The sequence below is a fragment of the Prinia subflava genome, chromosome 31 (genome assembly GCF_021018805.1).
Source record: "Prinia subflava isolate CZ2003 ecotype Zambia chromosome 31, Cam_Psub_1.2, whole genome shotgun sequence".
In the NCBI taxonomy this organism is placed as follows: Eukaryota; Metazoa; Chordata; class Aves; order Passeriformes; family Cisticolidae; genus Prinia; species Prinia subflava.
The window spans coordinates 917,070-942,334 of record NC_086277.1 but is presented as its reverse complement, the minus strand read 5'-3'; the positions used below and the strand labels follow the sequence as shown (position 1 = coordinate 942,334).

Below are 25,265 nucleotides of genomic sequence, written 5' to 3'. Positions count from 1 at the left end.
TCAGAGAGCACCGGGACACTGGGGAGCGGGGGCACCGGAGGGAGCCCTGGGGAGTGGGAAGCACACGGGGAGCTCAGGGTGCTGCGGATGCGGGGAGGTGACATACCGAGAGAGCGAGGGGGGCCTCGGGTTGCAGGGGGAACCTTGGGGTGCAGGGGCTGGGCACACACTGGGGTGCAGGGAACTCATGGGTGAAGGGCTGCTGGGGGACTCCACGGGCTGTGTCAAGGGGTCAGCACCGTGCCAGACCAAGGACATGCCATCCGGCCCCAGGGTGCTCTGTACCCTCGCTGCTCTGAGCCCATCCATCAGCCTGCTTCAAAGCACGAACCTGCATGGAACAAGCCCCCAGCACCTGTTGGGACAGCGAGGAGCCGGTTGTGCCATCCATTACACGGCTGTCCCGTCCATCACACAGTTTCCCCATCCATCCATCACAGGGCTCACACTGGCACTGCCGCACGGAGTTGCCATGGCACTGCACACCACCGTGGTGACACAGATGAAACTGGAGCCAGCGGAGCCATTGTGGGATGTGCTTTCCCAGGAACAGGCCTAGCTTTGTTCCAGCCTGTGGCACGCTCCTGTCTCTCAGAACCTGGCTGTGCTCTAGCAGTAGGCGCTGGCGTCCAGCACCAGGGGCTGCGGCCCGCTCCGGGCAGCTTTGCAGGCAGCCCAAGCCCCGGCACCAGAGAGCCGTGGCTGGCGGCAGCAGCACAACTGCAGCAGTGGGAATGCCCTGTCTCTCTGCTCCCTGCTCTCGGCACCCTTTGCACCTGAAGAGCAAACAGTAAGTGTGTGACACTGCTTATTCTGCCTCCCGAAGCACCCCAGCAACATCCCGCTCCATGCTGTGGTGTCCCTCCTTCTCCCCCAGTGACCTCTTTCCTCTCTCATAGCCACCAAGGTTTGTGGGGTCCTCTATGGCAAAGGCCTTTTTTCTTCCTGAAACTTTATAGCAAACAGACTACGAGACATCCCTAATTTTTCATAAATAATATAAAATAACGCTGCTCGTTTGAAGTGCTCCCTGGCAGGACCGTGCTGGCTTGGCTGCCTAAGCACCTCTCTCTCTTGCAGGCAGGTTGCTGCCTCTCCCCATGGATTCAGAAGAGGCTGCTGATGTGGGAGTGCAGCCCACCACCCCCACACACCCTACTGCCCCCTCTGCCCCCACCATCACCACCACCCCTGCAGCCCCCGCAGCCCCCACCACCTGCAAGAAGAGCCAGAAGAAAAAGGAGAAGGCCGAGATCAGGGAAGCTGCTCAGGAGGGAGGGGATGCAGGGCGGCTGGATGCCATCAAGGGCCTCACACGAGCCGGGCACCGGGCGCTGGCTCTGGGTGCTGGGCAGGAGGCAGTGGGGTTCTTCAGGAAAGCCCTGCTCCTCTCCAGGGACACAGGGAGCCCCCAGCTCCACAGAGCTTGTGCCTTCAATCTGGGGGCTGCCTATGTGGAGGCTGGGAAGCCCAAAAAGGGACTCGAGTTCCTCCTCCAGTCCCAGCCGTCAGAGATGGAGAGCAGGGACCACTTGGGGAGCCTTTATTTCAGTGTCGGGGCAGCTCATGAAGGGCTCCAGGATTTTCCAAAGGCTCTGGAGTGTTTCGAGAAGGTCGCTGGCCACGCCAGCACTGCGCAGGCCGGCGGCCGAGCAGGGACCTGCGTGCAGATGGGCTGCTGCTACCTGGGGATGCGGGAGCCGGCCCGAGCCGCGCGGTGCTTCTTGGACGCGGCGCAGACCTACGCGGCAGCGGAGAGCCCCGAGGCAGCGGCCGTGGCTCTGAGCAGGGCCAGCAGCTCCATGCTGCAGAGCCGGCAGTTCCGGGCAGCAGAGATCACCGGGGTCCTCGCCCGGTGCCGCTCCCTCTGCGAGACCATCCCCGACCCGGCCCTGCGAGGTAACACTGCACCACAGCCCTTCGCTCTTAGGGCCCTGGGGGGCAGCTCCCACCCCTGCTTTTCCTCTCGGCCCCCAGGGAAACTCTACAACGACATCGGCCTCGGCTACTCTCAGCTCCACATCTTCTCCCTGGCTGCCGAGAGCTTCGAGCGGGCCCTTGGGCTGTGTGGTGGGGAGTCAGAGCGGGACCGGTGCCAGGAGGCAGCGCTGCTGCAGAACCTGGGCGCTGCCCACAACGCCCTGCGCAGCTTTGGCACGGCGTTGGGCTGGCACCGGCGTGCGGCCGCCCTGCACGGTAGGCCACGCCGCTCTCTCTGCCTCTTGGCTTTGCCAGATGTGCCAGCTCAGCATGGAGCCCTGTGTTCCTAATTCCAGGTGCTCTGGGGAACCGGAGGGCTCAGGGACAGTGCTTTGGGAACCTGGCATACGCCTGGAGCCAGCTCGGGAACCACGGAGCTGCTGCAGAGAGCTACCTGCACGCCCTGCAAGCCTTCCGGGACTCAGGTGAGAGAGGCACAGGCACCCTCTGGGGGGAGTCAGCAGCATCCGGGAGCCAAGTGGGCTCAAGCTGGGTGATGCTGCCTGCCAGGGATCTCGGCTGAGCAGTGCTGGGACTGATGTAGCCCTTTGCCCCCCAGGGGACTTGCATGGGCAGTGGCAAGCGTGCGAGGGGCTGGGTGCAGCGTGCTTCCACCTGGGAGACCCCCAGAAAGCCATCAGGCACTATCAGGAGGCCCTGATTTTGCTTTCCCACTGTGAGGTAAGGCATGATGGGGCACCCCCGGGGCGAGACCCTCCCATGCATCAGGGGGCAGTGGCCTCAGCCCTGGGGCACACCCACTCAGCCCATCACACATCTGAGTTCACTACAGGACAGCCCCAGAGCTGCCCACAAACGGGTCGTGCACAAGCTCACGGACGCCATCCAGCACCGACTCCGCCTCAGCCACCTCTCCTACCAGGGGGGCTGGGCACCCACCCCAGCCCCGGTGAGCACAACACAGGGCATGGGGCACTCTGGAGGGCTGGAAACTGAGACCCCAGTAGGGGTTGTGGCAAGAGGTGCCTGAGTTTGCTCAGGGAGAGGGACACGTGTTAATCCCATCAGGAGCTCAGCCAGCTGCGGTTTTGCTACACACTGCCCCGTGCCAGTAGGACACAGCTCCAGGGGAGCAAGGTGTGAGTAAGAAAGCTGCCATCCTCTGTCTCCTGCCTCTGGAATGAATTTCCAGATCACAGGAGATAAGCCTTCCTTCCTTCACTCCATGTCCTTCAGGGGGGAAGCCCAGGCTGAGGACGAGCTGTATATGTGTACACCAGGAGCACATCCCAGGAATTCAGGTGAGAGGGTGCAAACTAAACGTGGGATTGAGCCATCCAGGCAATTCCTGATGGAGCTGAGGCTTTGGCACAGTCTGATAATGTGTTCTTGCCTGTTTGTCCTTCCTTCCTGGAGGCACAAGAGTGGCCCTGACTGGTGGTCTCACACTGGAGCCCTGCAACCCACACGGCCTCCTGAGCACTTCTGGGGAGGATGACGATGGTCCCAGCTCATCTCCAGGGTATCACAGTGAGCCCCAGGCTAACAGGTGGGTGGGCAATGGGGAGGCGCCTCAGTATAGCCCCTGACACTGAAACACCTCTGCAGCACAAGGGACTTCTCCTGTTTAATGGTGAAAATCCAGAGATTTTTAAAGATACGTCATTTTGGGAATGCATTTGGGGTAATTCCAGCTGGATCTTAGGGAGGGTTCAGTCACAATGTGATAGGGGACGGTGTGTCAGAACTCACACATAAAGTCAATTTGTCTCTCAGAAAGGGGAACACCAGCCCCCTGCGCCTGGCCAAGCTGCCCCATGCCAGCCTCCAGCCACGTCAGTACCACACACAAGCAGAACATCGCTCCTCCAGCAGGCCCAGGCCTGAGGGGCTCCCACCACATTCCACAGGGCATCAAAACTGCCAAACCCTCCATCCAAAGTGTCTGGAGAGGTAGGTGAGGGCAAGGGAGTGGATGTGAGGTTTGAGCTCCAGAGTATCCTCTGAGGGGAGGGTTCGTGGGTGGAGACACCAGCAGGGCTTGGGACAGCCCTGTTTCTTGGAAAGGACATGACCCCAAGCCAGAAGTCGCAGGGGCTGGGGATTCTGGCACCTCGTAGCCAGCACCAAAACCCCACCCTGTGGATGGGGCAGCAGCTCTAAGGGTGGTTTCCAGGACCCTGCTATGAACCTCCTGCCCACTCCTGCCTTCCAGTGCTTCAAGGGGCTCCAACAGAGCTAGAGAGGACTTTGGACAAGGGCCTGGAGTGACAGGTCAAGGGAGAATGGCTTGCCACTGCCAGGGGACAGGGATAGATGGGATATTGGGAAGGAATTCTTGGCTGTGAGGGTGGTGAAGCTCTGGCACACCAGAGAAGCTGTGGCTGCCCCATCCCTAGAAGTGTTGAGGGCCAGGTTGGAAAGGGCTTAGAGGAATCAGGGACAGTGGAAGGTGTCCCTGCTCATGGCAGAAGGGTGGGATGAGATGGGCTTTAAGATTCATTCCCACCCAAAACAGTCTGTGACTCCATAATTTCATTATTCCATTCTGCATCCTGCTGGACACCCTCACTCCCCACGATGCCTCCGCGACCTTGCAGCCTTGCTGAGGACCCCACTGCCGCAGCCGCTGGCTGCTGCTCCCGCCGGAGACCTCGCACGGGGCCCAGGACGCTGTCCCTGGTCTGCAGCCTCGTGTGAGCAGCAGGACACCGGGCAAACGCCGTTTCCCGGAGGGCCTGTGCAGGCCCAAACCGGAGGAGGGAGGAGGGGTCGTTGAGCCAACATGGTTTTGACCCTGCTCCGTTTCTGTCATCCTTTGTGTGTCAGGGTCCTGGGGAGCAAATGAAGGGGCTGCAGGGATCCGCGGGCTCACGGCGGGGCCTGGCGGGGCCTGCGGGGATCCGCGGGCTCAGCGCGGCTCCGCCCCGGCCCCGCCGCGCCGTGAAGGGCGCTCCGCCCCGGGGCGGCCCCGCGCCTGCTCCGTGGGGCTCCGGGTGCCGTACCGGGCCATACCGGGCCGTGCCGGGCCGTACCGGACCGTACCCGCTGCATGCCGGGCCCCCGGGCGCTGCTGGGCCTGGGGCTGCTGGTGGCGGCGGCGCGGGCGGGCGGGCGGTGCCGGGACCGGGGCTGGGGCTGGGAGCGGTGCCGGTGCCTTCCCCGCCGCGCCATGCACGTCCCCAGCGCCGGGTCCGGCCCGACGGGGCTCCGCTTCCTGGGGTAGGGCCGGGGGAAGGAGGGAGGCGGGAGGGGAGGCGGGCGGTGCCTCGGGTCCGCAGGGGGACGGGCTGCGGTCGGGCAGGGCAGGGCAGGACGGGCTGAGGGGTGCAGGGGGGCTCGGCAGGGCGTGGGGTTGGGGTGCAGATGTACACGGGGGCTCAGCTCTGTGTGTGTCGTCCCTCCCCCGGCTCATGCAAAGTCATGGCAGCCCCCAGGCTGGGCCTGGCCGGGTTTTGGGGTACCCAGGGGTGCCATCTCCCACCCTAGGCAGGAGGAGGCCCAGGCCATCGACCAGGAGCTCTTCACTGAATACAAGTTCAGCGTGGACCAGCTGATGGAGCTGGCGGGGCTGAGCTGTGCCACTGCCATTGCCAAGGTGGGGATCCTGGGGGGCAGAAGGGGGTCCTGGCACTGTGGGCTGAGCTGTGCCACTGCCAGGGTGGGTGCCCGGGAGGTGAGTAGAGGTCCTGGGGGAGAGTTCCAGCACTACAGGCCGAGTGCTGTCACCACTGTCTACAAGGTGGGGCCCCTGGGGGGCAAGGAAGGGTTCTGGGGGTCCTAGCATTGTGTACCTGCTGCCTGCCACCATGGTAGGCACCAGGGAGGCAGATGGTGATCCTGAGAATGGTCCCAGTCCCGTGGGCATGCCAATCCCAAGTTGGGGGTCTTGTGAATCCTGGCCCCATGGTCTGTGCCCACTTCCCCATCATAACGCTGTGCCTCATGCCCCCCATCAGGCCTACCCACCCAGCTCCTTCACCACGAGCCAGCCCGCGGTGCTGGTGGTCTGCGGGCCAGGGAACAACGGCGGTGATGGGCTGGTCTGCGCCCGGCACCTGAAGATGTTTGTGAGTCTTGCACAGGCCCCATGAGGGTGCTGGCCCTGTGCCCCCCTGTACCTGTGGGCTCCAGGATCCCACTCCTCTGGCTGCTGCTGGTGCCAGAGTGGGATTAGTTCAGGTCCCTTGTGCTCTTGCAGGGCTACCAGCCAACCGTGTATTACCCCAAGCGCCCCAGCAAGCCCCTGTTTGAAGGTTTGACCACTCAGTGCGAGAAGATGGATATTCCCTTCCTCCCCGAGTTCCCAACCGAGGTGAGGAGCAGGCCCCAGCTTGGCACACCTGCCCTGGCTGGAGCTGTGGCCAGGACTGCCCTTCACCTGCTGCCATCCTTGCTGCAGGCTGCGTTCATCGACGAGCTCTATGGCCTGGTGGTGGATGCCATTTTCGGCTTCAGCTTCAAGGGAGCAGTGCGGGAGCCCTTTGGCAGCATCCTCAGCACGCTGGAGCGCATCACGGTGCCCATCGCCAGCATCGACATCCCCTCAGGTGAGTTCCCCTCAGGTGAGTCACGGCTGCACCCACCGGAGGAAGGTGCCCAGCCAGGGCGGTCCCAGCTGCAGCCCGGCCGTGGGGCTCGTTGCAGGCTGGGACGTGGAGAAGGGGAAGGCAGATGGCCTCCAGCCCGACATGCTCATCTCCCTCACGGCACCCAAGAAGGCGGCGATGCATTTCAGCGGCCGGTACCACTTCCTCGGGGGCAGGTTTGTGCCCCCTGCGCTCCAGCAGAAATACGCCCTAAACCTGCCAGCGTACCCCGGCACAGACTGCGTCCTGCAGCTGACCTAGAGCTCGGCCACAGGGTCTGGAGGGGCAGGCTTGGCTTCAGCACTGCACACCAGGGCCAAATTCTGCCCAAGCCTCTGCTAGGAGGGTGCTCAGCACCTCCTTGGGCTTCAGTGTGAGCAAGCAGGGTCGAAAGAGCCTGACAGAAGGCCCAGGTGGGAGTGGTGAGGGGCTGCAGGAGGAGCTCTGTTCGGGGTTGCTGCCTAATCCAAGTGCTGCAGGTGTAAAGGTGATCTGGATCCGGGGCTCTGCCAGTCATGGCACCACTCACACTTCAGGATAATCTGATTACAATAAAGATTTATTCATGCCCTTGAAAAAATATTTCAGTACTCTGCAGGGTGTGTCCTTGTGTCCCTCTGTGACAGGCCCATGGTAAATGGGTCCCTGCCCCAGAGCCTGGGGGGAACCAGGGTCACCCCTGAAGGTTCAGGTGGTGAAATAAAGCTTGATCCAGCTCCAGACCAACTTGTCCCAGCCCAGCATTCCCCTGCAGCTGGGACACAGTGCTGGGCTCCATCTGGAACAAGCTCAGAGCACCCCATGGCATCCACCAGCACCAGGAGCAGGACCCTTCCAGCCAGGTGGGACTGGCAGCTGCACAGCACAGCAGCCATGTCACTTGCTCACTCTGGCTCCCTCATCCTCTTCTTCTTCTTCCTCTTCTTTGTAGGGCTGTGTCCCAAGTTTGGCTCATCTGTGTCTTGTAGAGGTAGGTCTGTTTCAGCTGGCTCTTCTGTGTCCTCCTCCTCCTGCTTCTTCTTCTTCTTTTTCTTCTTTCTCTTCTTTGCAGCCTTTCCCTCCTCTTCTACCACCTCTTCTATGCTTACTTCTGGCTTCTTCCTCCTCCTCTTCATGACCTTCTCCTCCTCTCCTGATACCTCTTCTCCACATGGCTCCATGACCACCTTCTTCTTCTTCCTCATGACCTCTTCCTCTCCTGTCAGCTCCTTTTCTCTGCTTGGCCTCTGGTTCTTTTTCTTCCTCTTCACAACCTTTTCTTCTTCCAACACCTCCTCCAGTTCTCTGTTTGGTTTCTGGCTCTGTGGCACCTCAGGGTTGGCTCCATGCCAGGACTGTTTCCTTTCCTTCTTCTTGCCCTGGCTGCTCTCCGGGGGCTCCTGCTGCCGCTCCCGTTGCCGGTATGTGGCCAGGAAGGCTCGTTCCTGCTCCTCCAGGCGCGCCAGCTTGGCACTCATGGTCAGGCCGTGGCGGGCACCCCTGCAATGAGCACAGGCAGTGAGGACTGGCACCTCCCCAGCGGGGAATGTGTTCCCCAGCCCAGCCTGCTCAACAGCCTCTGCGAGGGGGGGACAGCCAAGCCAGGCAACCCCCCAGCCACTCACTTGTGCGCTGTGCGGCCCCCACACGCCTGCACCAGCTCCTCATCCGTCAGCCTGTGGGACACAGACAGGACCTGTCACCCCCAGCATCTGTATGGGGGGAACACGAGGCTCCACCTTGCAGCCCCTGTCCCTCCCTGTCAAGGGATGGGCCCCAGCTTCACCTCCTGACTGAAGACAGGTCCAGCTTCTCCTCTTCCTCCTCCTCACTGCTCTCAGAGCTGGCAGGCAGCGTCACAGATTCCTCCCCAGAGGCTCTGAGTGTGGCTGACTGCAGCACAGAGACACAGAGACTGTGAGAAAGGAGAACAAGGAAAACAGAGCTCTGGGGGCCACAGGAGCAATGAGCTGGGGGCCGTGCAGCCCTCGGGCTCCTGGGGCCAGTTACCTTCACAAAGCGGCCGTACAGCAGGCTCCCACTGCTGGCAGCCTTGCGCGGCTTCTTATTGCTGATCCCGCCTCCCTGCTCAGAAAGTGCCTTCACAGAGATCCCATCCTGGGTGGGAAAAGGCAAAGGGCTTGGAAATGATCTGTCCAAGGGGCTTCACCCCTCCAGCAGCACCTCTCCACCACCACAGCCCCTGTGCAAGGCGCTGCTTGCTGCCAGGGCCTGGAGGGATATAGTGGCAGTACAGGAGCCACCGAAGGAACCCAAACACCCTCCCCTGCCTTCAACCCCATCCCTGTCCAACCGGGGTGCCCCTGCCACCCTCCAGCCCTCCAACCTGGCCAGCCTCCACAGCGATGTTGGCAGCTGCCTTGTTGAAGACGTGGTCCCACCAGTGGAAGGTGAAGGGCTCCGCCGCGTCGTGTCCCACCTGCGGGGTGCAGAGGAGCCGCCGGAATGGCTGCGGTGGGCAGCGGGCACCGGGCCAGGGCCGGGAGGGGATCTGCACTCACCCCGGCCGTGTCGCACTTCACCTTCACCCGGATGGCCTCGGCGATGCCGTCCTCCCGCCGGCCCAGCCCCTGGCCTGCAAACACGGCACCCGTCAGCCCCGCACGGCCCGGGGGCACCGGGGCCGGGATGCTGCAGGACCCCGGGGCTGCGGGGTGAGGTCGAGACCGGGCACTGCAGGAGGGTGGGGAGGACGCAGGGTCTGGGGACCGCAGGGTCTGGGGTGGGGGCCTGGGGGCTGCCGGGGTCTGCAGGGTCCCGGGGGGAGCTGGGTCCTAGAGGGAGCTGGGGGCTGCTAGAGGAAGATGGGGCTTGGGGGGCACCGGGGGAGACGGGGCTTTGGGGGGGATCGGAGTGTAGGGGGAGCCGGGGGAGCTGAGGTGGGGTGCAGGGTCGGGGGGCGCGGTCCGGGACCCCCGCCCGGGCCCACCTCGGCGCCAGCCGTGCCGCCTCAGCTGCCTCTCGGCGAACAGCATCCCGCGGCCCGGCGGCTCCGCGACGCTCATGGCCCGGGGGAGCCCGGAGAGTCTCGGGGAGTCCCGGCGTTCCCGGTGCGTCCCGGCGGTCCCGGTGTGTCCCGGGGTGTCCCGGCGGTCCCGGTATGTCCCGGCGGTCCCGGTGTGTCCCGGCGGTCCCGGCGGTCCCGGTGAGTTCCGGCGGTCCCGGCGGTCCCGGTGAGTTCCGGCGGTCCCGGTGAGTCCCGGCGGTCCCGGTGAGTCCCGGCGGTCCCGGCGTGTCCCGGCACCGCCGCACGAGGCCGGGACGGGATCACGGCTGCGCCGCCGGGTAAGGGCTGTGCGCATGCGCGAGGGGCGGGGCCGAGGATGCGCCGGGGGCGGGGATCGGGACATGGGGACAGCGGGACACACGGACACGGGGACAGAGATCGGGACATGGGGACGTGGGACACACGGACACGGGGACAGGGATCGGGACAAGGGGACAGCGGGACACACGGACACGGGGACAGGGATCGGGACAAGGGGACAGCGGGACACACGGACACGGGGACAGGGATCGGGGCACGGGGACAGCGGGACACACGGACACGGGGTCAGGGATGGGGACAGGGGGACAGCGGGACACACGGACACGGGGACAGGGATCGGGACAGGGGGACACACGGGGACAGGGATAGGGACAGCGGGACACACGGACACGGGGACAGAGATCGGGACATGGGGACGTGGGACACACGGACACGGACACAGGGATGGGGACACGGGGACAGCGGGACACCCAGGGACAGGGATGGGGACATGGGGACGGGGGATACACGGGCATGGGGACACACGGACGCAGGGACACAGACATGAGTGTGCACATACCCACATCTGCCCTCGTGCTCGCACACGCACACGCGTGTGTATGCTCACACACATGAACGTGTGCTCACACACGGGCGCACACACAGACACACTCGTGTGAACATGGCACACGCACAGACCCACCCTCACCTGCTGAGCAATGCTCACGCCTGTGCTGGGTGTGCCACACGCACACACTCAGAGCTGACTCTGCCCTGTACACACACACACACGCACACACACACACACACACACGCACACACCCTTGCCCTCCCTGTTCCAGTGCACCACCACTGTGGGCAGTGTTGGCTCTGATACAGCCAACCCTACAAACTGGAACCACCCAAAACCCCACAGCAAACTCTGCTGAACATGACCAGCACCAGCCCGGCAGTGGCAGGAAGCCAGGTTTAATTCCTTGCTGGTGAAATTAAAAAGAAACCATGTCAGAGAAACACAAATATGGCCCTAAATGTGCCATGGCTGGGTCCTGCAGCAGGGCGTTGTCAGGGCTGGCTGTGGCTCAACCATGCTCTAAATCAGGGTTTTCTGCCCTTAAATGCTGCACAATTCAGCAGAGAGGCTGAGGAGCATCATTCAGGAGTGTCATGACTCCTGTGGCTGAGCAAATGTGCTGCAGCAGTTCCACATAAACACACATATATTGTCCAAGTTATCCTACTCCATGTCCTCCTAACCCCAGGATATTTCCCTACCAACCCTCTCTTGAGTCACTTTGAATTTGCCCCTCCACAGTCAGGGCTGTGGCCATCAGAACTGCCCATACCATGGATCTTGGTAACCAAAAAACTGGTTTATTGAAAGGAATGTAGATGTTGGTTTCCTGCCATCTTTCTCTCCTCCACATTTCAGAGGTTTGATTTCGAAGTGTTACACTGGGATATTGGGGGAAAAGGCTGAGGATCCCCTCCAGGGAAAGGGGGAGGAATGAAGTGAAAATATATCCTTGACAGCAGAAATCTCTCCCAATCAATCAGCTGGATTTGCCACTACCTGCAGCAGAAATTGCTTCTTTAATTGTGTTTTAAAATAATTAATTCTATTTATCAGAGTAAAATGAGAGGAAGCAGTCAGTGAGAACAACTTTGGGCAATTCCTTGGGGAAGAAGAGATATGGAAGCGAGAAAGTGCAGTCATTCCTTCAGAAGTGGGCCTTTGAACACACATTACCAGGGATTAGGGAAAGCTCTGGAGGGGATTAAGGTTTCACTAAAAGGCTCCTTCTCACCAGCCTTCAAAGCACCTTTTTCTTTGGAGCCTGGGAAGGCCAGATCTGCATCCCCCGTTGGTACCAAAGGCCAGACCCAGCTGCATCCACCTCCCAGCTCTCTCCCAGTGATCCCTGCCTCAGTGTCCCACCACTGAGGAAGCTGCAAATTCCCAACTCTCCTTCCCAGTACAGCAAAGCCCTCGGGAGCAGTGTGGAATGGGCAGATTTGCCAGACTGTGGGGGGAGGCTGCAGAGCTGTGAGGTGGCATCAGATGGACAAAGGAGGCTGCAGGCTGCCCTGTGTCTCAGTTTTAGCATCTTGGCTGGTGGGCTGGCAGCAGGGCAGGAATGATCCCAAAGTGGCACAGGAGCAGATGCTACAATGTACAGGAGAAATGTTTTCCCACTTAAACAAGCAAGAGACACCAAGGACTGGACAGCCTGTGAGGGCTCATTGTGGCCTCTCAGGAGTTAAAGGGAACATATGAAAATGACAAAGTTTTTTTATATAGACAGATAAAAATGACTCAAAGGGAAATGGTTTTAAACCAAAAGAGGGAAGACTTACACTGGATATTAGAAGGAATTCTTCCCTGTGAGCATGGTGAGGCCCTGGCACAGGGTGCCCAGAAAAGCTGTGGCTGCTCCATCCCTGGATGTGTTCAAGGCCAGGCTGGACAGGGCTTGCAGCAGCCTGGGACAGTGGAAGGTGTCCCTGCCTGTGGCAGGGGTGTGGAATGGGATGAGCTATGACGTCTCTTCCCACCCAAAGCATTCCGGGGTTCTCAAACTCCTGTGGACTCTCCTCAGTGGTTCACAGCCATCTGCACACACTGCAGCAGGATTCCTCCACCACGCAAGGATTTATTTCCAGCCAGCTTTGGAGTCACTAAACTGCTCCATCCCTCCAAATCCCTGTTCTAACACAGATCCCCTCACACACACAGACCCCTGACATCACCGTGTCACACCTTGCTGACACACTGAGGGGGTCAAAGGATGACTTCTGCCTGGCCAGAGACAACACTAGAGGGACTAATTCTGCTCCTCAGAGGTTCAAACTCACCATGGGGGTATATGGTGAGTACCACTGCCATTCCCTGTGACCCTGAGCAGCCCCTCTGCACCCTCCCTTCCCTGCTTGCACCATCCATCCTCCCACAAGAGGGAGGATCCCTTCCTTAAAAGAGCTGGCTTGTGCAGGGACACAGATTTCAGTGCTGCCAAGGGACACTGAAGAGATCCCAAGGCTCATACAGGCCTTTTCAGGAGCCTGTTCTGAGCTGCAAAGGGGTCAATCAGTAACATTTGGGAAGACCTCTGACCCCGCCAGTGCCAATTGGGACCTCCAGCCCCATCCCTACACAGCTCTGTGCAAATGTCTCACGTCTGAGGAGAGGTTGCACAAAGCAATCCACACATTTGTGCACAGCCTCCAGAAGAGGTTAAAGCTGCTTTCTAAATCCTGCTCCAAGGGACTGCAGTCTCATTAGGATGCACACACAGAGGCAGGAGTGTTTTCAGCCCTGTGTTTTCTCCACCACCTACACTCTCAGCAACACGAACACCCATCGATCCCAGTTGCAGCTCCGGAGCCAGCTGGGTGCAGCAGGTTTTACAGGTATGCAACAAACCTCCTGTTCCCTCTCTGCCCAATCCTCCCACACTGAAACAAACGTTAAACTATCACACAGCACTGACTCCCAGCTCTCACCAGTTCCAACAGTTCCTAACTGCCAATTCCGATTCAAAAGAAGCTTCCAAACCGCCAGTTTAGGACCAATTTTGGGAAGCTTCAGCAGCATTCCTGAAGTGTCAAAGGTTTCCTAGCCCCGAGGGAAGGCAGCCGGGCCAGGTGGGGAGGGACAGTGACACCCCCATGCCTGCGCTGAGCACGGGGAACAGGACAGGACGGGTTAATCCCAAGAACTGGGAACTGGCCCAGCTGAGCCGAGGCAGGCAAGGATGAGACAGGGATGCAGGGAGACAGATGGTTGTGCGCATTTATTTTCCTTTGATAAAAATGGTGTATGCAAATTACACAGCCATGGAGGCTCCTGGGAAATACCACCCTGCTGGTCCTGGGGAGTCTCTTGGACAGTAGGAACATCCAAACACATCAGAATGGAAGGGGGGTGGAGGATGGAGCTAAACTGGGAAGAACATGAACTTCAACATTTTCCAGTGAAGCAAGAAGACTGTTAGCTTATTTTTCCATTTCCTTTTTAGTTTTCACACTTGTAGAAATGAGCCCACTGAGCACAGGAGTCAGTGACCCTGCACACTTCCAACCAGGAACCACATGACTTGGGCAGAAACACACCTGAACACCTTCCTCTGCACAGCACCTTCAACTCAACCTCAAGAACAGCACCCCTGGTCACTGCACACCCCTGGGCTCCCTTACACCACCCCCAGAGCGTAAAGAGGCCACACTTCAAATGCAGGTTTTGCACCCATTAACCCTCTACCAGGAGACTGGAGGCACCTGTGAGTGAGGGACATAGGCTTGGTTTATCCCAGAAAACATTAAGACAAATGACATCAGAAATTCTCACGTAATTTCATTTTTTCTTTTGATCCATTCCCAATAAGATACTGAGAGAAATAAGCAATCCCCAAACTTGGCTCAATTTTTTAAATATTTGCCTGAAAGGAGGGCTAGGGGAAGGAATCATGTACAGTTAAAATCAAGCTACTCAAAACACAATCATTCAGGTAAGTAACTAGAAGTATCGCCTCTACCATCTAGAGAGAGAGAGAGAAGAGTGTCTGAGACAGGGCATATTTAGGAAAAAATACACATCTGAAGTCTCTGTGGCCACGATGAGAACTGGAATCCACATACAAGCCAGTTAAAGAGCATTTCAACATGAAATCTTAACTTAGTAGGAAGGTCAAGGGTTAAGCTGTATCTTTTTGTTTTAAATACATGGACAGCTGTCAGATATGAAAATGATGGCGGGCTTTCCGGAAAGATCCCCTGTGCATGTGTATGGATGCATGTGCTGACGTCTGTGGGACAGCAGGACAGAGTTTAGGAAGGCTGGGAGCCCAGCAGTCTCTCGATTGCTGCGTTGATGTCCCCACCGGTGGCGATGAGCGCCTGCAGATTGGCCTCACGGTTGATGAAGCCCATGGCATTCAGCTGCTCCAGCTGCTGTTGGAATCGCACTTCGGGACTCTGCGCCTGCCAGGAGAAGGACAGAGAGCCTGGAGTCAGAGAGCACAGACAGCGTTCCACCACGGGCACTGCCAGCAGCCACAGCAACCCCGAGCTCAGCGTGGGGACAGTCTCCACGTCCCCTTGGATTGTGGCACAGCAGCCACACCGGAGTCAGTCCTGGCTCAGTACTGACAGTGGCAGCAGTGCAGGGAAAAGGATCCCCAGCACGCTGAGCTTAAACCTCTCAAAGGGTTCAACACCCCGAAGAATCAGCCAGACCCAACACCAAATCTGGCCTACAGCACCACAGTCACAAGAGACTGTTGGGGACCACATCCCAGAGTGGGGTGAGATGGGAACCTCCCTGGAGACCTCCCTGCCCGTGCCAGCTCCTGCTGGGTGCTACGTACTTGAGAGCTTCCTCCGGCCAGCAGCTGGATCATCTGCTGCATGAGCTGCTGTTGAGGGTTACCACCCCCAGCTGGAGAGGCACTGGCCGGCGTCGAAGCGGAGGGAACGGGGTTCTCCGGGATTGTGCTTCCTCCTGTGGAGGACGGGGGCATCCGGGGCATGCCAAAGGAGCCGAGGCTGCAGAGGAAGGCAGGGCATGCTCAGGGCAACACTGGCACTCTGGGCACCCCCCAGAGTGGGGCAGCAGAGCAGCCAGCAAGCGTGACCAGGCTGGTCCTCACTGAAGGGCCTGCTACAAGGCAGCTCTGAAAACTGAACAGGCTACACCCATGTTCTGGTCACACATGGCACTGGGAGTGAGCAAAGCTAACAGAAGCCTGCAGAGAACTGCTGTGATGGAGCATGACCCATGGTGACAGTGAGCAGAGAGCTGCCAGTAGATCAGCCTGCCCCAGCACACCCACCCAGACTTGTATCTGTGTCTGTCCATCTCATACTGCTCTCCAGATGTTCTCCATGAAGTTCTTGAGTTCAGCACACACTGAATACAGCAAACAAAGGATGGGAGAAGGACCAAGTGCATTCCAAACCTTTTCTCCAAAAAGGAAGGGTCAAGGACTTCCCAGTGAAGCACTAGCAAGCAGCAAGTGCTAATTAATTCGCTTGCTCAGAGAGGCCTACAGGCACACACCCGCACAAGAACCCACGACAGAACACCCTAAGCAGATCTCCCAGATGAATCCACAGGCAGTTCTGCCTGCTGGTACTGGGCACAGCTGTTGTGCCTGCATGGCCCCACTCTGGAGCACGCCATACCTTGGCACTAGTCCGGGGGCCTCCGTCTGCAGCGTCTGGAGTCCCTGCTGGATCTGGAGCAGGGCCTGCATGGCGCGAGGGTTGGTGAGGATGGACAGGGAGTCCGGATTCTGCATCTGGGGACCAAGAGAGACACCACGGTACCAACCAGTGAGGGCTCAGGCAGTCAGAGCTCCAGCACTGTCACAACCGAGCCAGCGCCATGCCGCGCCTCTTGCCTGCGGCCAGCGCCAGCCTTCATGTCTGGATCCTCCTCTGAGGCTCCAGACTGCAGGGCTCACCTGCAGGGACACTAACAGAGCTCACATCAGGTTTCCTAAATGAACTGGGTGAATCAGATGATTACAACTGGGGACACATGCCTTTGGACTCTGATTTACCTGAGAACCAGCTGCTGTAATTTTTGTAAAGTCAACAACAGTGAGAAACTGTCTACAGAGGGGTTCCAAGTAGCTTAACAAGCCTAACCTGGAGTCCACCTTTCAGTAATTCAGATGAGTTAATTCAGACTACCTTGTCTAACCAAGTTCTTCCTGTTTGTCTCCCCTGTGCAACCCCCTTCCTTCCTCAGCCCGGCCCCCCAAGCCCCCATGCTTCCTACTGCACTCAACCAAGCAGCTGAGATTCTGCCTGTGCCACAGTGGGGGGAGAAGCTCTGGAGCCAGGGGCTGAGGGCAGCACACGGCCAGCCAGAGGCCTTTACCTGCTGCAAGAAGACAGGGAGCTGAAGGCGGAGCTGTTCTTGAAGCTGTGGATTCCCAGCAAAGAGGGGGACATTTACCATGATCTAGCAAGAGACAGCACATGTAGGTAGGATCAGAGGCTGCCACTTGCTGTTAAACCCTATGCAACTAAGCCATGAAGAACAGGTCAGTCATGGGGCCCCTGACTCCCTCCCTGGGCTTTCAACATGCTTCCCTGCTAAGGGGGTCAAAATGCTCAGTTCCTGACAGCAGTGTTGAACAGGTGCCACTTGGCCATGGGCAAAGAGAAGGGTCATTCCCGTGTCCTTTTGAGAGCCACCTCTTGTGTTAGCAGCTCTGCAAACACACAGGGCTCAGAGCTGGGGCTGTCCTCAGGCTATCGAGAAATACAACCAAACTGTGCATTCACTCTGCTCCAGGGTCTGCAGGAGGAACCAGTCTGACCCCAGCAGCAGACTGACCTCACACTGAGCTCATGGCCTGCCTAGCAACAGCGGACAACGGCAACACTTTTACCTGTGCTGCAAAGTCCGGGTTCTGGGCAAGAGTTTGCATCATGCTCCGCATGTAGGGGGCAGAGATCATGTTCTGCATCAACTGAGGGTTTTCGGAAATCTGCTGCAGGAGTCCTTGCATCTCTGGACTGTTGAACATGCCTGCAAGGGGAAGGGAAGACAAAGCAAAACCCCTGATGAGCCTGAGCACCACTACATTGCCTGAAACACAAATTGCCTGTACTCTATTGCCCCTGCAGCAGCAAACATGACTGTGGACAGCCATGGCAGTGCCCTGCTGGCCACTCTCCTGCTCTTGAGAGCTTCAAGGACAGCAGAGTTCCCAAAGAACTGTCCCACAAGTGCATCAGAATAATTAATTAGTGTCTGCAAGTAGGCTAGACCCATTCCTCTGGATAACAGCCACAGACAGGGCTCAAATGCCAGAGGAACTGGCCCTCCAAGGAAACCTGGGTGACCTGCTCAGCCAGCAGCACCCTCGGGCTCTTCCCTTACGTACCAGCACCAAAACTGGCAGCATTCAGCCCGAAGGGGTTGGATACAGTTGGGGTGCCCTGGGTGGTTGCCGAGCCCGTGCTCCCTTCACTGCTGGGTGCCTGACTCTGGGAGGCAGGGGGTGTGGGGCTCCAGGGGTTTGGCAATGGCTCTCTGTTCTCCGTCCGCAAAGGCTGAGAGCTCGAGCTGTCAGAATTCCCCGTCAAGGAAGAGAAAGGATTGTTGCCAAACTAGGGAGGAAAAAAAAAAAAGAAACAGATGGAATCAGTTAGTCCCAGCAGACCAACCCCTGAGCGAGCCAGGGAACAGCCGATGATATTCAGCCAAGTCCAGAATTTGCTAAACACGTGCCATGATCCGCCTCCTGAGAAATCTGCAATCCACAATACACCTCACTCAGAAAAGACCAGGCACAGGAGTGGCCACAGCCTCGGATTCAGCTCCCAAACACAGGGCTTCAAAACGCCCCTGTGAAACCAGCACCCGGACATACCAGGAGGTAATGCTGGACTGGAGTGTGCCTGCACAGCCCTCTGCAGCCAGACCTGTGCTCCCTCCTCCCGCACTACCGGCCAGCTGGATGTGAGCCAGCTCCGTTGCAAAGGCGTTGGGCTCCAGCTAATCCAGGGAGCAGAGGGCTGTGCTACAGTGACAGGGCCTGCCTCTCGGTCAGGGCTGGCATCCAGCCTGCTGGGGGACTGCAGGAGCCAGAGCAGGTCTCTCTGACATCTAAACCCATGTCACGACAGGCACTGCACCATGTTCTCCGGCCAGTGCCTGTACTGGAGTGGAGGGATGAAGAGCCACACTCTAGGAAAACTGCCCTGTCAGCACAGTGCACAGGGAAAGACCCCTTTCCCACACTACACCCCACCCACAGGAATGCAGCCAATACCTGCTCCCTGGCCGCACTAAACATGGGCTCCTGGATGTCCGTGTACATCCGGCGCAGGGCATTGTATCCTCCTGGAATGCTCTCGAGGTTACTCAAAGCACGGTCCTGGTTCCGCATCATCTCCTGCATCATCGCAGGGTTACGAGCCAATTCCATCGTCTGGGAGAAGGAGGAAAAGGTGGAAAGCTCAGGGCCACAGCAGATCAAGAGCCTGGTCAGCAGCCAAGCCATGAAAGAGTTAAATCTCAGCTCCCAGGAGAGAGAGGATAATTAAACCCTATTCACAGGCAGAGGGCAGAGAGATCATTTATCCAAGCAAAGAGAGCCCAGGGATCCAGGCTCCTCCCCAGCCTTGCTCAGCTCTCTTCCTTCTCAGCCTCGGTTCAGCTCGATGAGACTGTTCTGTTCCTAAGCAGTATCAGGATATCCAAACATCTGACACCCAAATGCTCCCACTCAGACTGATGGACTACATACAACAGGGAAGGTGGATCCTTCCACCCTCTCCACACTTTTGATGGGTCTCCCCATCAAAATATCCAGGTCTCATTTGAGGAACTGCTTAAGTACAAATTATTCACAATTTAGAACTGCAGCTCTGGAATTTCATGTATGGCCGATACAGCTGAAAACAGAATAACTGAGAAGCAGATGGAAACTAGGCCCATTCAGCACAACCCTCCTGACAAACCTTCCCAGGAAACAGCAGAGTCCTGTCTACAGCTATTAACACCCAGATTCTCACTGATCCCTTAGGATTCCCTTCTGATGAACCTTTGGTCTTCCAGACAGCCACTCCTCTTGGACATGGGTCCTCTCTGTTCTGGGAAAAATGAGAACCCTCTGGGATCCCAGTCTACACTAGGGCTCCCCACTGACACAGGTAGTGAAACACTAACTGTACAGCTCTGGAGTCTCTGTAATCTGTCAAAAGAACTAGAGAGAAATAAAGAATTTTTGCAGTAGCTTCACTTCTCTGGCACTGTTTTTACTCCCATCCCTGAGTCAACACACAGCCTTGTAGTCAACATGCTAGGAAAATCCCAGCATCCCTTTTTTTCCCTATACACCATGGATTCAATAGCTCTGAAATGGAGATAAGAGTTGCAAGGATGTGGGTTGAGTCATGAGTATTCACATAACTCAAGACCACCATCTGTTTATGGGGAGCTCACAGCAGGAAGGAAGAGACCTCCAAATCCACTGCTCTGGCATTCCCATTCCTCCTCTGCAGTGCAGATACTGATGTTGGTCCACAAAGACTCTCCTCAACACTCTTTATTGAGCCCTGGTGTGACTCACCTGCCTCATGAGCTCTGGGTTATTGAGCATGTGGCTTATCTCTGGATTTCGCTCCATGAGCTGCTGCATCTGGGGATTGGCCATGATCATCTGCCTCATGAGGTCAGGGTTAGACATCATGTTCTGCACCAAGGGATTCTCCATGATCTGGGAAAGCATCTCTGGGTTGGACATCAGCTGCCGCTGCATCTGCTGCTGGAGCTCCATGAAGTTGGCAGAGCCCATGCCAAGGTTGCCCAGCCCCGTGATGCCACCGAAGCCAGCTGGAGAGGGAACAACACACGGGAAGAGAGGCGTGAGTCAGTAACTGCCAGCAACTGCAAGAGAGGACAGGCACATCAGCTGAACTGCACTCCTGCAAACCCTGGGGTATCCTGTATTCCTAGGGCAGCCAGCTTCGAGTAAAGACAACCCTACACACACACACTTCACTAAGTGGCACTACCTTGAGCAGGGACACAGCCGTGTGCCATGGGAGTGACTCATGCAAAGCCCACGGCAAGCAGAGACAACAACAGGGGTCAAGAACCCCAATTCCTTTGTCTAATCCCAGAAAGTTCTTCCTTCTCACAGCCCCACTTACACAGGATGGATGCAGCACTGTTGGGGCCTCCATCTCCAGGACCTCCCATGGTCCCCGACCCACTGCTCCGTCTGCTGCCGCTCCCTGCATCCGGACCAGCACTGCTGGATGTAGAGGGCTGAGACGGGGCAGCAGGAGAAGAAGGGGTTGTAGTGGGGGCAGAAGCAGCACTGGGGGCAGAAGCAGAAGATGTTGAATCTTGGACCCTGCAAAGGATAAAAGGTATTAAACTCCTGGTACCTGGGGAAGGGCAAGGGGAGTCCTCCGTGAGGACACAGGATGCACACCCCACAGCAGCCAGCCTCAGCTTCCATCCCATCTCTGCCTGCATTGATCCACAGCTGTGCTCCCAGATGCCTCCCATCTGCTGGAGTCTGCCTCCCATCCTGATGCACTGCAGCCCCTGACATGTCCTGGCCCACACAGGGCGGCTGGACTGGTCTTACCCTGAGCTGTACCCAGCTCTCCCTGAATCCCACTGAACTATTTACTGCAGCCATATCCTTGAGCAATGAGTGTGCTCCAAACAGGAAAATCACTCTGCTGCTCCCACAGAAATCACAAGAGGTTACAGCAGGCCTAGTGCATGAGGTAAATAACAATGTTCACTTCTGAATATTCCTATCAGTGCTTCTAGGGCAAAAAGAATCATTAGCATTACTGTACAAAGAGAGAAACTGAGGCACAAGGCAGCCAGCACCTGTCTCACAAAGCCATGGAATGTTTCTGGCCAGCTTGGCTCCAAATTCCCAGCTCTGCCACTGGCTGCACCTTGATGCAAGGCTCCTGCTCCAACACAAGTTGTCTGGAGCTTCTTTTAACACACCCACATAGACACTGTGCTGTCAGCCACCACACAGCAGGTGCTGGACATCAGCTTTGCTGAATACACCAACCCAGGTTAGTCCCTTGTTACTCCTCAAGTAACTCACAGTTACTCCTCAAGAGTGTTACAGGAATTTGAAAGAGAGCATTTAAAGATTTTCTGAAGCCTTTGCAGCCACAACAGTGAGTCCTGGACTAACACTGAAGAGCTTTCGTTAAATTAGACCAAAAAATTCACTTTACTCACCTCAATAATGCTATTATACCTCTGACAACAAGAACAATGATTTCCTGATTTTTTTTCCCAAACCAAGAATTGTTTCCTTTCTCTATCTCCTTTTCCTTTTTCACTCTTCTAGAACTTGAAAAATTAACCCTGAATGTCCCTGTCCACTGTTCAGACTAACCTGATTGCTGCTGAAAACCACTGGCCACTGAGAGAGGCAGAGTGGGGAAACAAAGCAAATAGGAAGCTGAATAAGAGAGAAGAAGGAAGCTAGAGAAAGGGCACTTGGTTTCTCTCAGCCTGTTCTCACAGGAAGAGGCTGTAATGTCTTCAGTAAGCACTTATCTAGGACTATTAGCAGGAGAAAAATGAGCGGCCTAGGACAGCTCTGATTCACCCTTTGAAATGGTTTGCCAATACTACATTTATAGTGGAGACAGCAGAAACAGCATCAGGCTCTCAGGCTACTTGGAGAGGCAGAATCCAAGGAGAGGCCACAGAACCTGACAGTACACTTCCTTGTGTTTGTAAAAAAATAGGTGGGAAAAAAAAACCAAACAGGGAAAAAACCCATCTTGATTAATGCAGCTCTCCCAGGGGACAGCAGAACTGCACAGAGACACAGGCCTGGAGCTCCATGGGAGCTGGGGCACAGCGCTGCTGGAGCCCAAGGCACAGCTCTGAAGGGCCTTTCAAGATCAATGAAATGTGGCTGCAACTCAAGCACAGCAGCTGTTCCCAAATCCCTCCATGCCCACCATCCCTCTGGACACTGCTGGGAAGAGCTAAACACAGGAGCCTGAGGCCAGCCCTGTGTCCCGCTCTCAGCCTGAGGTCTGTGGTGCACATGAGCCACATCCCCACTGGAAGCTCCCCCGAGGGCACCCACAGCACCCCGTGAGTGAACCCCCACCCTGCCCCGTGGCCGTGGCTGCACAGCCTGAGCCTCTGCACACTCCTGGTGTGGAGCATCCTCTGTCTGTCGGCCTGTGCAGCCTCCAGGGGCCACACAGAGCTCTGCAGGCCACGTGCCTCCTGTGGCACCTCAGAGAGCCTGAGCACAGGCTCAGAGCTGAGGATGTCACAGGTGACAGAAAACCCAGGTATTGGCTGCTACAGCAACACAAATTCACTGGGAAAGCAACTTCTTGTATCAGAAACTTCCTCTAGAACTTTTGCTGGTCTGCTAGAACCAGTATCCATTTGTGATGGGTTCTTCCAAGACACACACACGAATGTTAAAGGGTACCAGCCCTTCCAGGTAACTGCCATACACCATCACAGCTGTGTCATCCATGGACAGGTGAGCGACAAACCCCATTGCTGCATGGCACAGCTTGGGCAGGGAAAGCTCTCCAGGATCAGCACAATCAGTTATTCCCATTTGACCCCAGCCCCTCCAAGATCAAGCTCTTACTTCTGCGGAGTCTTAATGACCAAGTGAACAGTGAGCCCATCTTTGATCCCATGTTGATTCAACGTGTCTCCATCCTTCAGGATCTTTCCAGCAAAGATCAGAACCAGCTGATCCTGTTTGGCTTTAAACCGTCTAGAAATCTCTTCTTTGAACTGAAAAACAAACAGAGCACTTTTCAGGCACAGGATTTGTACCAGCAACATAAAGCTCCAGAGACCACATCCACTCTGGGAACAGCACAAGGAACTGACAAACCCTCAGAGTCCATGAAGGTACCACACAGGCACCAGTTGCTGATGATGTCTGAGGTGTTAATGAAAACCAAAACAAAGCAAAGACAAGCTCTGAAATCACAAACTATGGAGTAAATCTCAGAAAAAAAAGAGCTTTTCCCTCAGAAGAGCTGAAGGCTTCCAAAGCCAGACCAATAGTGCTTCAGACCTAACCCAAACACACCATTTATCCTGAATGACTGAACTGGTTTCGTCTGCTCATTTGAGTTTTTTTTCCTAAGGAAAGCCAAACTCTGATTTAATACAGGACAGAGCTCTATGGAAAAGGGAATAATCCTTTATCAGCCAATGGAAATAAACTAGGTCTTCTCCAATTCCTATTTCTGCAACTGAATTCCCTGTGAGCGTGCCATGGAGCGTGGACACCTCTTCCTTACTGTGTGCTGTGCTGGGATTTACACCTGCAAGCAAGTCTCTCACTGCTGGCCCTGCTGGGGCATTCCCAGATTGATTTGCAGGAAATAATTCCTTGCACATGGAAAACACAAACTATAGGGAATTCAGAGGGGAAGGCCAGGATGGAGGGAGAAATGCATGCCAGTTCCAGACCTCTCAGCCTTCACAGCAGAATCTAAAAACAAGGCTGGGCACAGCACAGCCCCAGATCACCCTGTCTGTGTCTCTCCCCACACAGCTCCACGTCTGCCCGTACAGCTCCATGCTCTCCCTGCAGAAAGCCCTTACTCCACACCCCCTGTACCAATGGGCTCCCTGGACGGAAAGGATCAGGAGGGCCACACGTGCACAGCCCCTGCCCACGCCGTGAACGGCTGCCCAGAGATCCCTGCCAGGCCTTTCACACGGCGACCTCGTGCCCTGCAGCCAGCCCAGCGCAGAGCCCATGACACCTTGTCCCAGTGGGCATCGCCACTTCCTCAACGCCAGGAGCAGCTGCAGAGCCAGCCCCTGCCAATCCCAGCCTTTTCTAACCCCAGCTCTTGCCAATCCCAGCCCTCTCCCACTCCCTAGCAGGTGCAGAGCTCCCCCCGGCCCACCCATGGAAAGGCCGATGTTTCCTCTCCTCCACCTCATCCAACGTTGGCCTCAAACATCTGCCCGGCTTCTCTCCCCTCGCCCGGGGAATCTGCCTCCAGAGAAGTCCAGACCACCGCCAGGACTCCCAGATGCCCACCCAACAACCCCCCACGCACCCATCCGGCTCTGCCCGCAATTCCAACACCTTTCGCACACCTCCGCTCAGGAAACAATCTCCCACGCAGCCCAGCCCACGGCCCAAGCCCCCAGACCCCACCCTGGTCCTTCACACCCCTCCCACTGCCACCACCTCCAAAGCCGCTGTCCGAGTCCCTCAACTATTCAGGTTTCGACACCCAGGACCCCTCCCACAGGTGAGCCCCCCAGATCACCTCCCGCCCCGGGGACTGCTTCGCTTCTAAAGCCCTCCAGCACCTGCCCTCCTTCAGAACTCCCCGCTCCCTCCCAGCCTGGCTCCAGCAAAGCCCAAGGGCCCGGGGGGCCCGAAAGGTTACGAAGCCAGCCCCAGCGCTGATCCGGGTCTCCAAGAAGCCCCCCGGACCCTCTGACCGCCCCCCAGCCCAGAGCCCCCTTCCCCCGCTCCTCACGCCCGCCCAAAATTCCTCCCCGGCCCCAAACTCAGATCCCTTCCCAAAAACCCTTCACCCCACTCCTCGATCCCCCAGTCCCCCAAGAGCTGCCGCCCCCGCCCCTCAACACCCGCGACAGCCCCCTCCAGGCCTCTCCGCCCCCCCGGCCTGCCTCCGCCCCCACCCCCACCTCGCGCACGGAGGCGCCGTCCGCGATGACGATCTCCTCCTTGTCCTTGGGGGTCTTGACGGTGACACGGATGAGCGTCCCGCCAGGCCCTGCCTGGCCGTCCCCGCCGGGCCCGGGGCCGGGGCCGCCGCCACCGCCGCCACCACTCGGCTCCGCCATCTTCGCCGCCCGCCACCAGCCCGGGCCGCCGCCACCACAGAGAGCCGGGAGCGGCGCCACAGCACGGCCTCGCCCCGCGACAGCGCCCCGCCGCGGCCCGGAGGGACACCGGCAGCGCGGGGCTGGGGGGACAGCC

At 57.7% G+C, this 25,265-nt stretch overlaps 4 protein-coding genes across 7 annotated transcripts; 2 read left to right on the top strand and 2 right to left on the bottom strand.

Annotated features, from left to right (window-relative positions):
* The first annotated feature begins 186 nt into the window (after positions 1-186).
* TTC24 (tetratricopeptide repeat domain 24) lies at positions 187-4,820 on the top strand. 3 transcript variants are annotated; one of them, XM_063420380.1, is made up of 11 exons: positions 187-790; positions 1,081-1,899; positions 1,978-2,196; positions 2,277-2,405; positions 2,540-2,661; positions 2,774-2,890; positions 3,010-3,080; positions 3,178-3,242; positions 3,358-3,463; positions 3,718-3,894; positions 4,542-4,820. In XM_063420380.1, exons 2-11 carry the CDS (start codon positions 1,101-1,103, stop codon positions 4,639-4,641), a joined length of 1,905 nt encoding a protein of 634 aa, XP_063276450.1. In that variant the 5' UTR covers positions 187-790; positions 1,081-1,100; the 3' UTR covers positions 4,642-4,820. The 3 variants fall into 3 exon arrangements, with proteins under 3 accessions (XP_063276450.1, XP_063276449.1, XP_063276451.1); XM_063420379.1 differs by having other exon boundaries at positions 3,358-3,490; XM_063420381.1 differs by lacking the exons at positions 3,718-3,894; positions 4,542-4,820 and having other exon boundaries at positions 3,010-3,078.
* A 141-nt stretch (positions 4,821-4,961) lies between these two features.
* On the top strand, positions 4,962-7,112 carry NAXE (NAD(P)HX epimerase). The gene is made up of 6 exons (XM_063420507.1): positions 4,962-5,163; positions 5,431-5,539; positions 5,901-6,011; positions 6,143-6,256; positions 6,344-6,491; positions 6,589-7,112. The coding sequence occupies exons 1-6, from the start codon at positions 4,994-4,996 to the stop codon at positions 6,789-6,791; spliced, it is 855 nt and encodes a 284-aa protein (XP_063276577.1). The 5' UTR covers positions 4,962-4,993; the 3' UTR covers positions 6,792-7,112.
* On the bottom strand, positions 7,072-9,714 carry LOC134562867 (G patch domain-containing protein 4). The gene is made up of 7 exons (XM_063420485.1): positions 9,460-9,714; positions 9,032-9,105; positions 8,857-8,949; positions 8,520-8,627; positions 8,296-8,402; positions 8,135-8,185; positions 7,072-8,009 (listed from the first exon to the last, which is right to left on the bottom strand). The coding sequence occupies exons 1-7, from the start codon at positions 9,533-9,535 to the stop codon at positions 7,415-7,417; spliced, it is 1,104 nt and encodes a 367-aa protein (XP_063276555.1). The 5' UTR covers positions 9,536-9,714; the 3' UTR covers positions 7,072-7,414.
* Positions 9,715-13,552: 3,838 nt separating this feature from the next.
* On the bottom strand, positions 13,553-25,184 carry UBQLN4 (ubiquilin 4). 2 transcript variants are annotated; one of them, XM_063420366.1, is made up of 11 exons: positions 24,971-25,184; positions 22,923-23,074; positions 20,455-20,660; positions 19,872-20,134; positions 18,570-18,728; positions 17,679-17,904; positions 17,181-17,320; positions 16,664-16,747; positions 15,961-16,076; positions 15,144-15,321; positions 13,553-14,757 (listed from the first exon to the last, which is right to left on the bottom strand). In XM_063420366.1, exons 1-11 carry the CDS (start codon positions 25,127-25,129, stop codon positions 14,605-14,607), a joined length of 1,836 nt encoding a protein of 611 aa, XP_063276436.1. In that variant the 5' UTR covers positions 25,130-25,184; the 3' UTR covers positions 13,553-14,604. The 2 variants fall into 2 exon arrangements, with proteins under 2 accessions (XP_063276436.1, XP_063276437.1); XM_063420367.1 differs by lacking the exon at positions 16,664-16,747.
* Positions 25,185-25,265: the final 81 nt, after the last annotated feature.

What these genes read in the sequence shown, in the direction of transcription:
- TTC24 (XM_063420379.1), top strand. Translation starts at nt 1,101, where the DNA reads ATGGATTCAGAAGAGGCTGCTGATGTGGGAGTGCAGCCCACCACCCCC. An exon ending in TTTTGCTTTCCCACTGTGAG is followed by an intron (nt 2,662 to 2,773) that starts GTAAGGCATGAT and finishes AGTTCACTACAG; the next exon opens with GACAGCCCCAGAGCTGCCCA. An exon ending in AGCACATCCCAGGAATTCAG is followed by an intron (nt 3,243 to 3,357) that starts GTGAGAGGGTGC and finishes TCCTTCCTGGAG; the next exon opens with GCACAAGAGTGGCCCTGACT.
- NAXE (XM_063420507.1), top strand. Translation starts at nt 4,994, where the DNA reads ATGCCGGGCCCCCGGGCGCTGCTGGGCCTGGGGCTGCTGGTGGCGGCG. An exon ending in GTGCCACTGCCATTGCCAAG is followed by an intron (nt 5,540 to 5,900) that starts GTGGGGATCCTG and finishes GCCCCCCATCAG; the next exon opens with GCCTACCCACCCAGCTCCTT. An exon ending in TCCCCGAGTTCCCAACCGAG is followed by an intron (nt 6,257 to 6,343) that starts GTGAGGAGCAGG and finishes TCCTTGCTGCAG; the next exon opens with GCTGCGTTCATCGACGAGCT.
- LOC134562867 (XM_063420485.1), bottom strand. Translation starts at nt 9,535, where the DNA reads ATGAGCGTCGCGGAGCCGCCGGGCCGCGGGATGCTGTTCGCCGAGAGG. An exon ending in GCGGCACGGCTGGCGCCGAG is followed by an intron (nt 9,106 to 9,459) that starts GTGGGCCCGGGC and finishes CCGTGTTTGCAG; the next exon opens with GCCAGGGGCTGGGCCGGCGG. An exon ending in TCGCTGTGGAGGCTGGCCAG is followed by an intron (nt 8,628 to 8,856) that starts GTTGGAGGGCTG and finishes TTTCCCACCCAG; the next exon opens with GATGGGATCTCTGTGAAGGC.
- UBQLN4 (XM_063420366.1), bottom strand. Translation starts at nt 25,129, where the DNA reads ATGGCGGAGCCGAGTGGTGGCGGCGGTGGCGGCGGCCCCGGCCCCGGG. An exon ending in GTCATTAAGACTCCGCAGAA is followed by an intron (nt 20,661 to 22,922) that starts GTAAGAGCTTGA and finishes TATCCTTTGCAG; the next exon opens with GGTCCAAGATTCAACATCTT. An exon ending in TGCTGCCAGTTTTGGTGCTG is followed by an intron (nt 17,321 to 17,678) that starts GTACGTAAGGGA and finishes TTCCCCTTGCAG; the next exon opens with GCATGTTCAACAGTCCAGAG.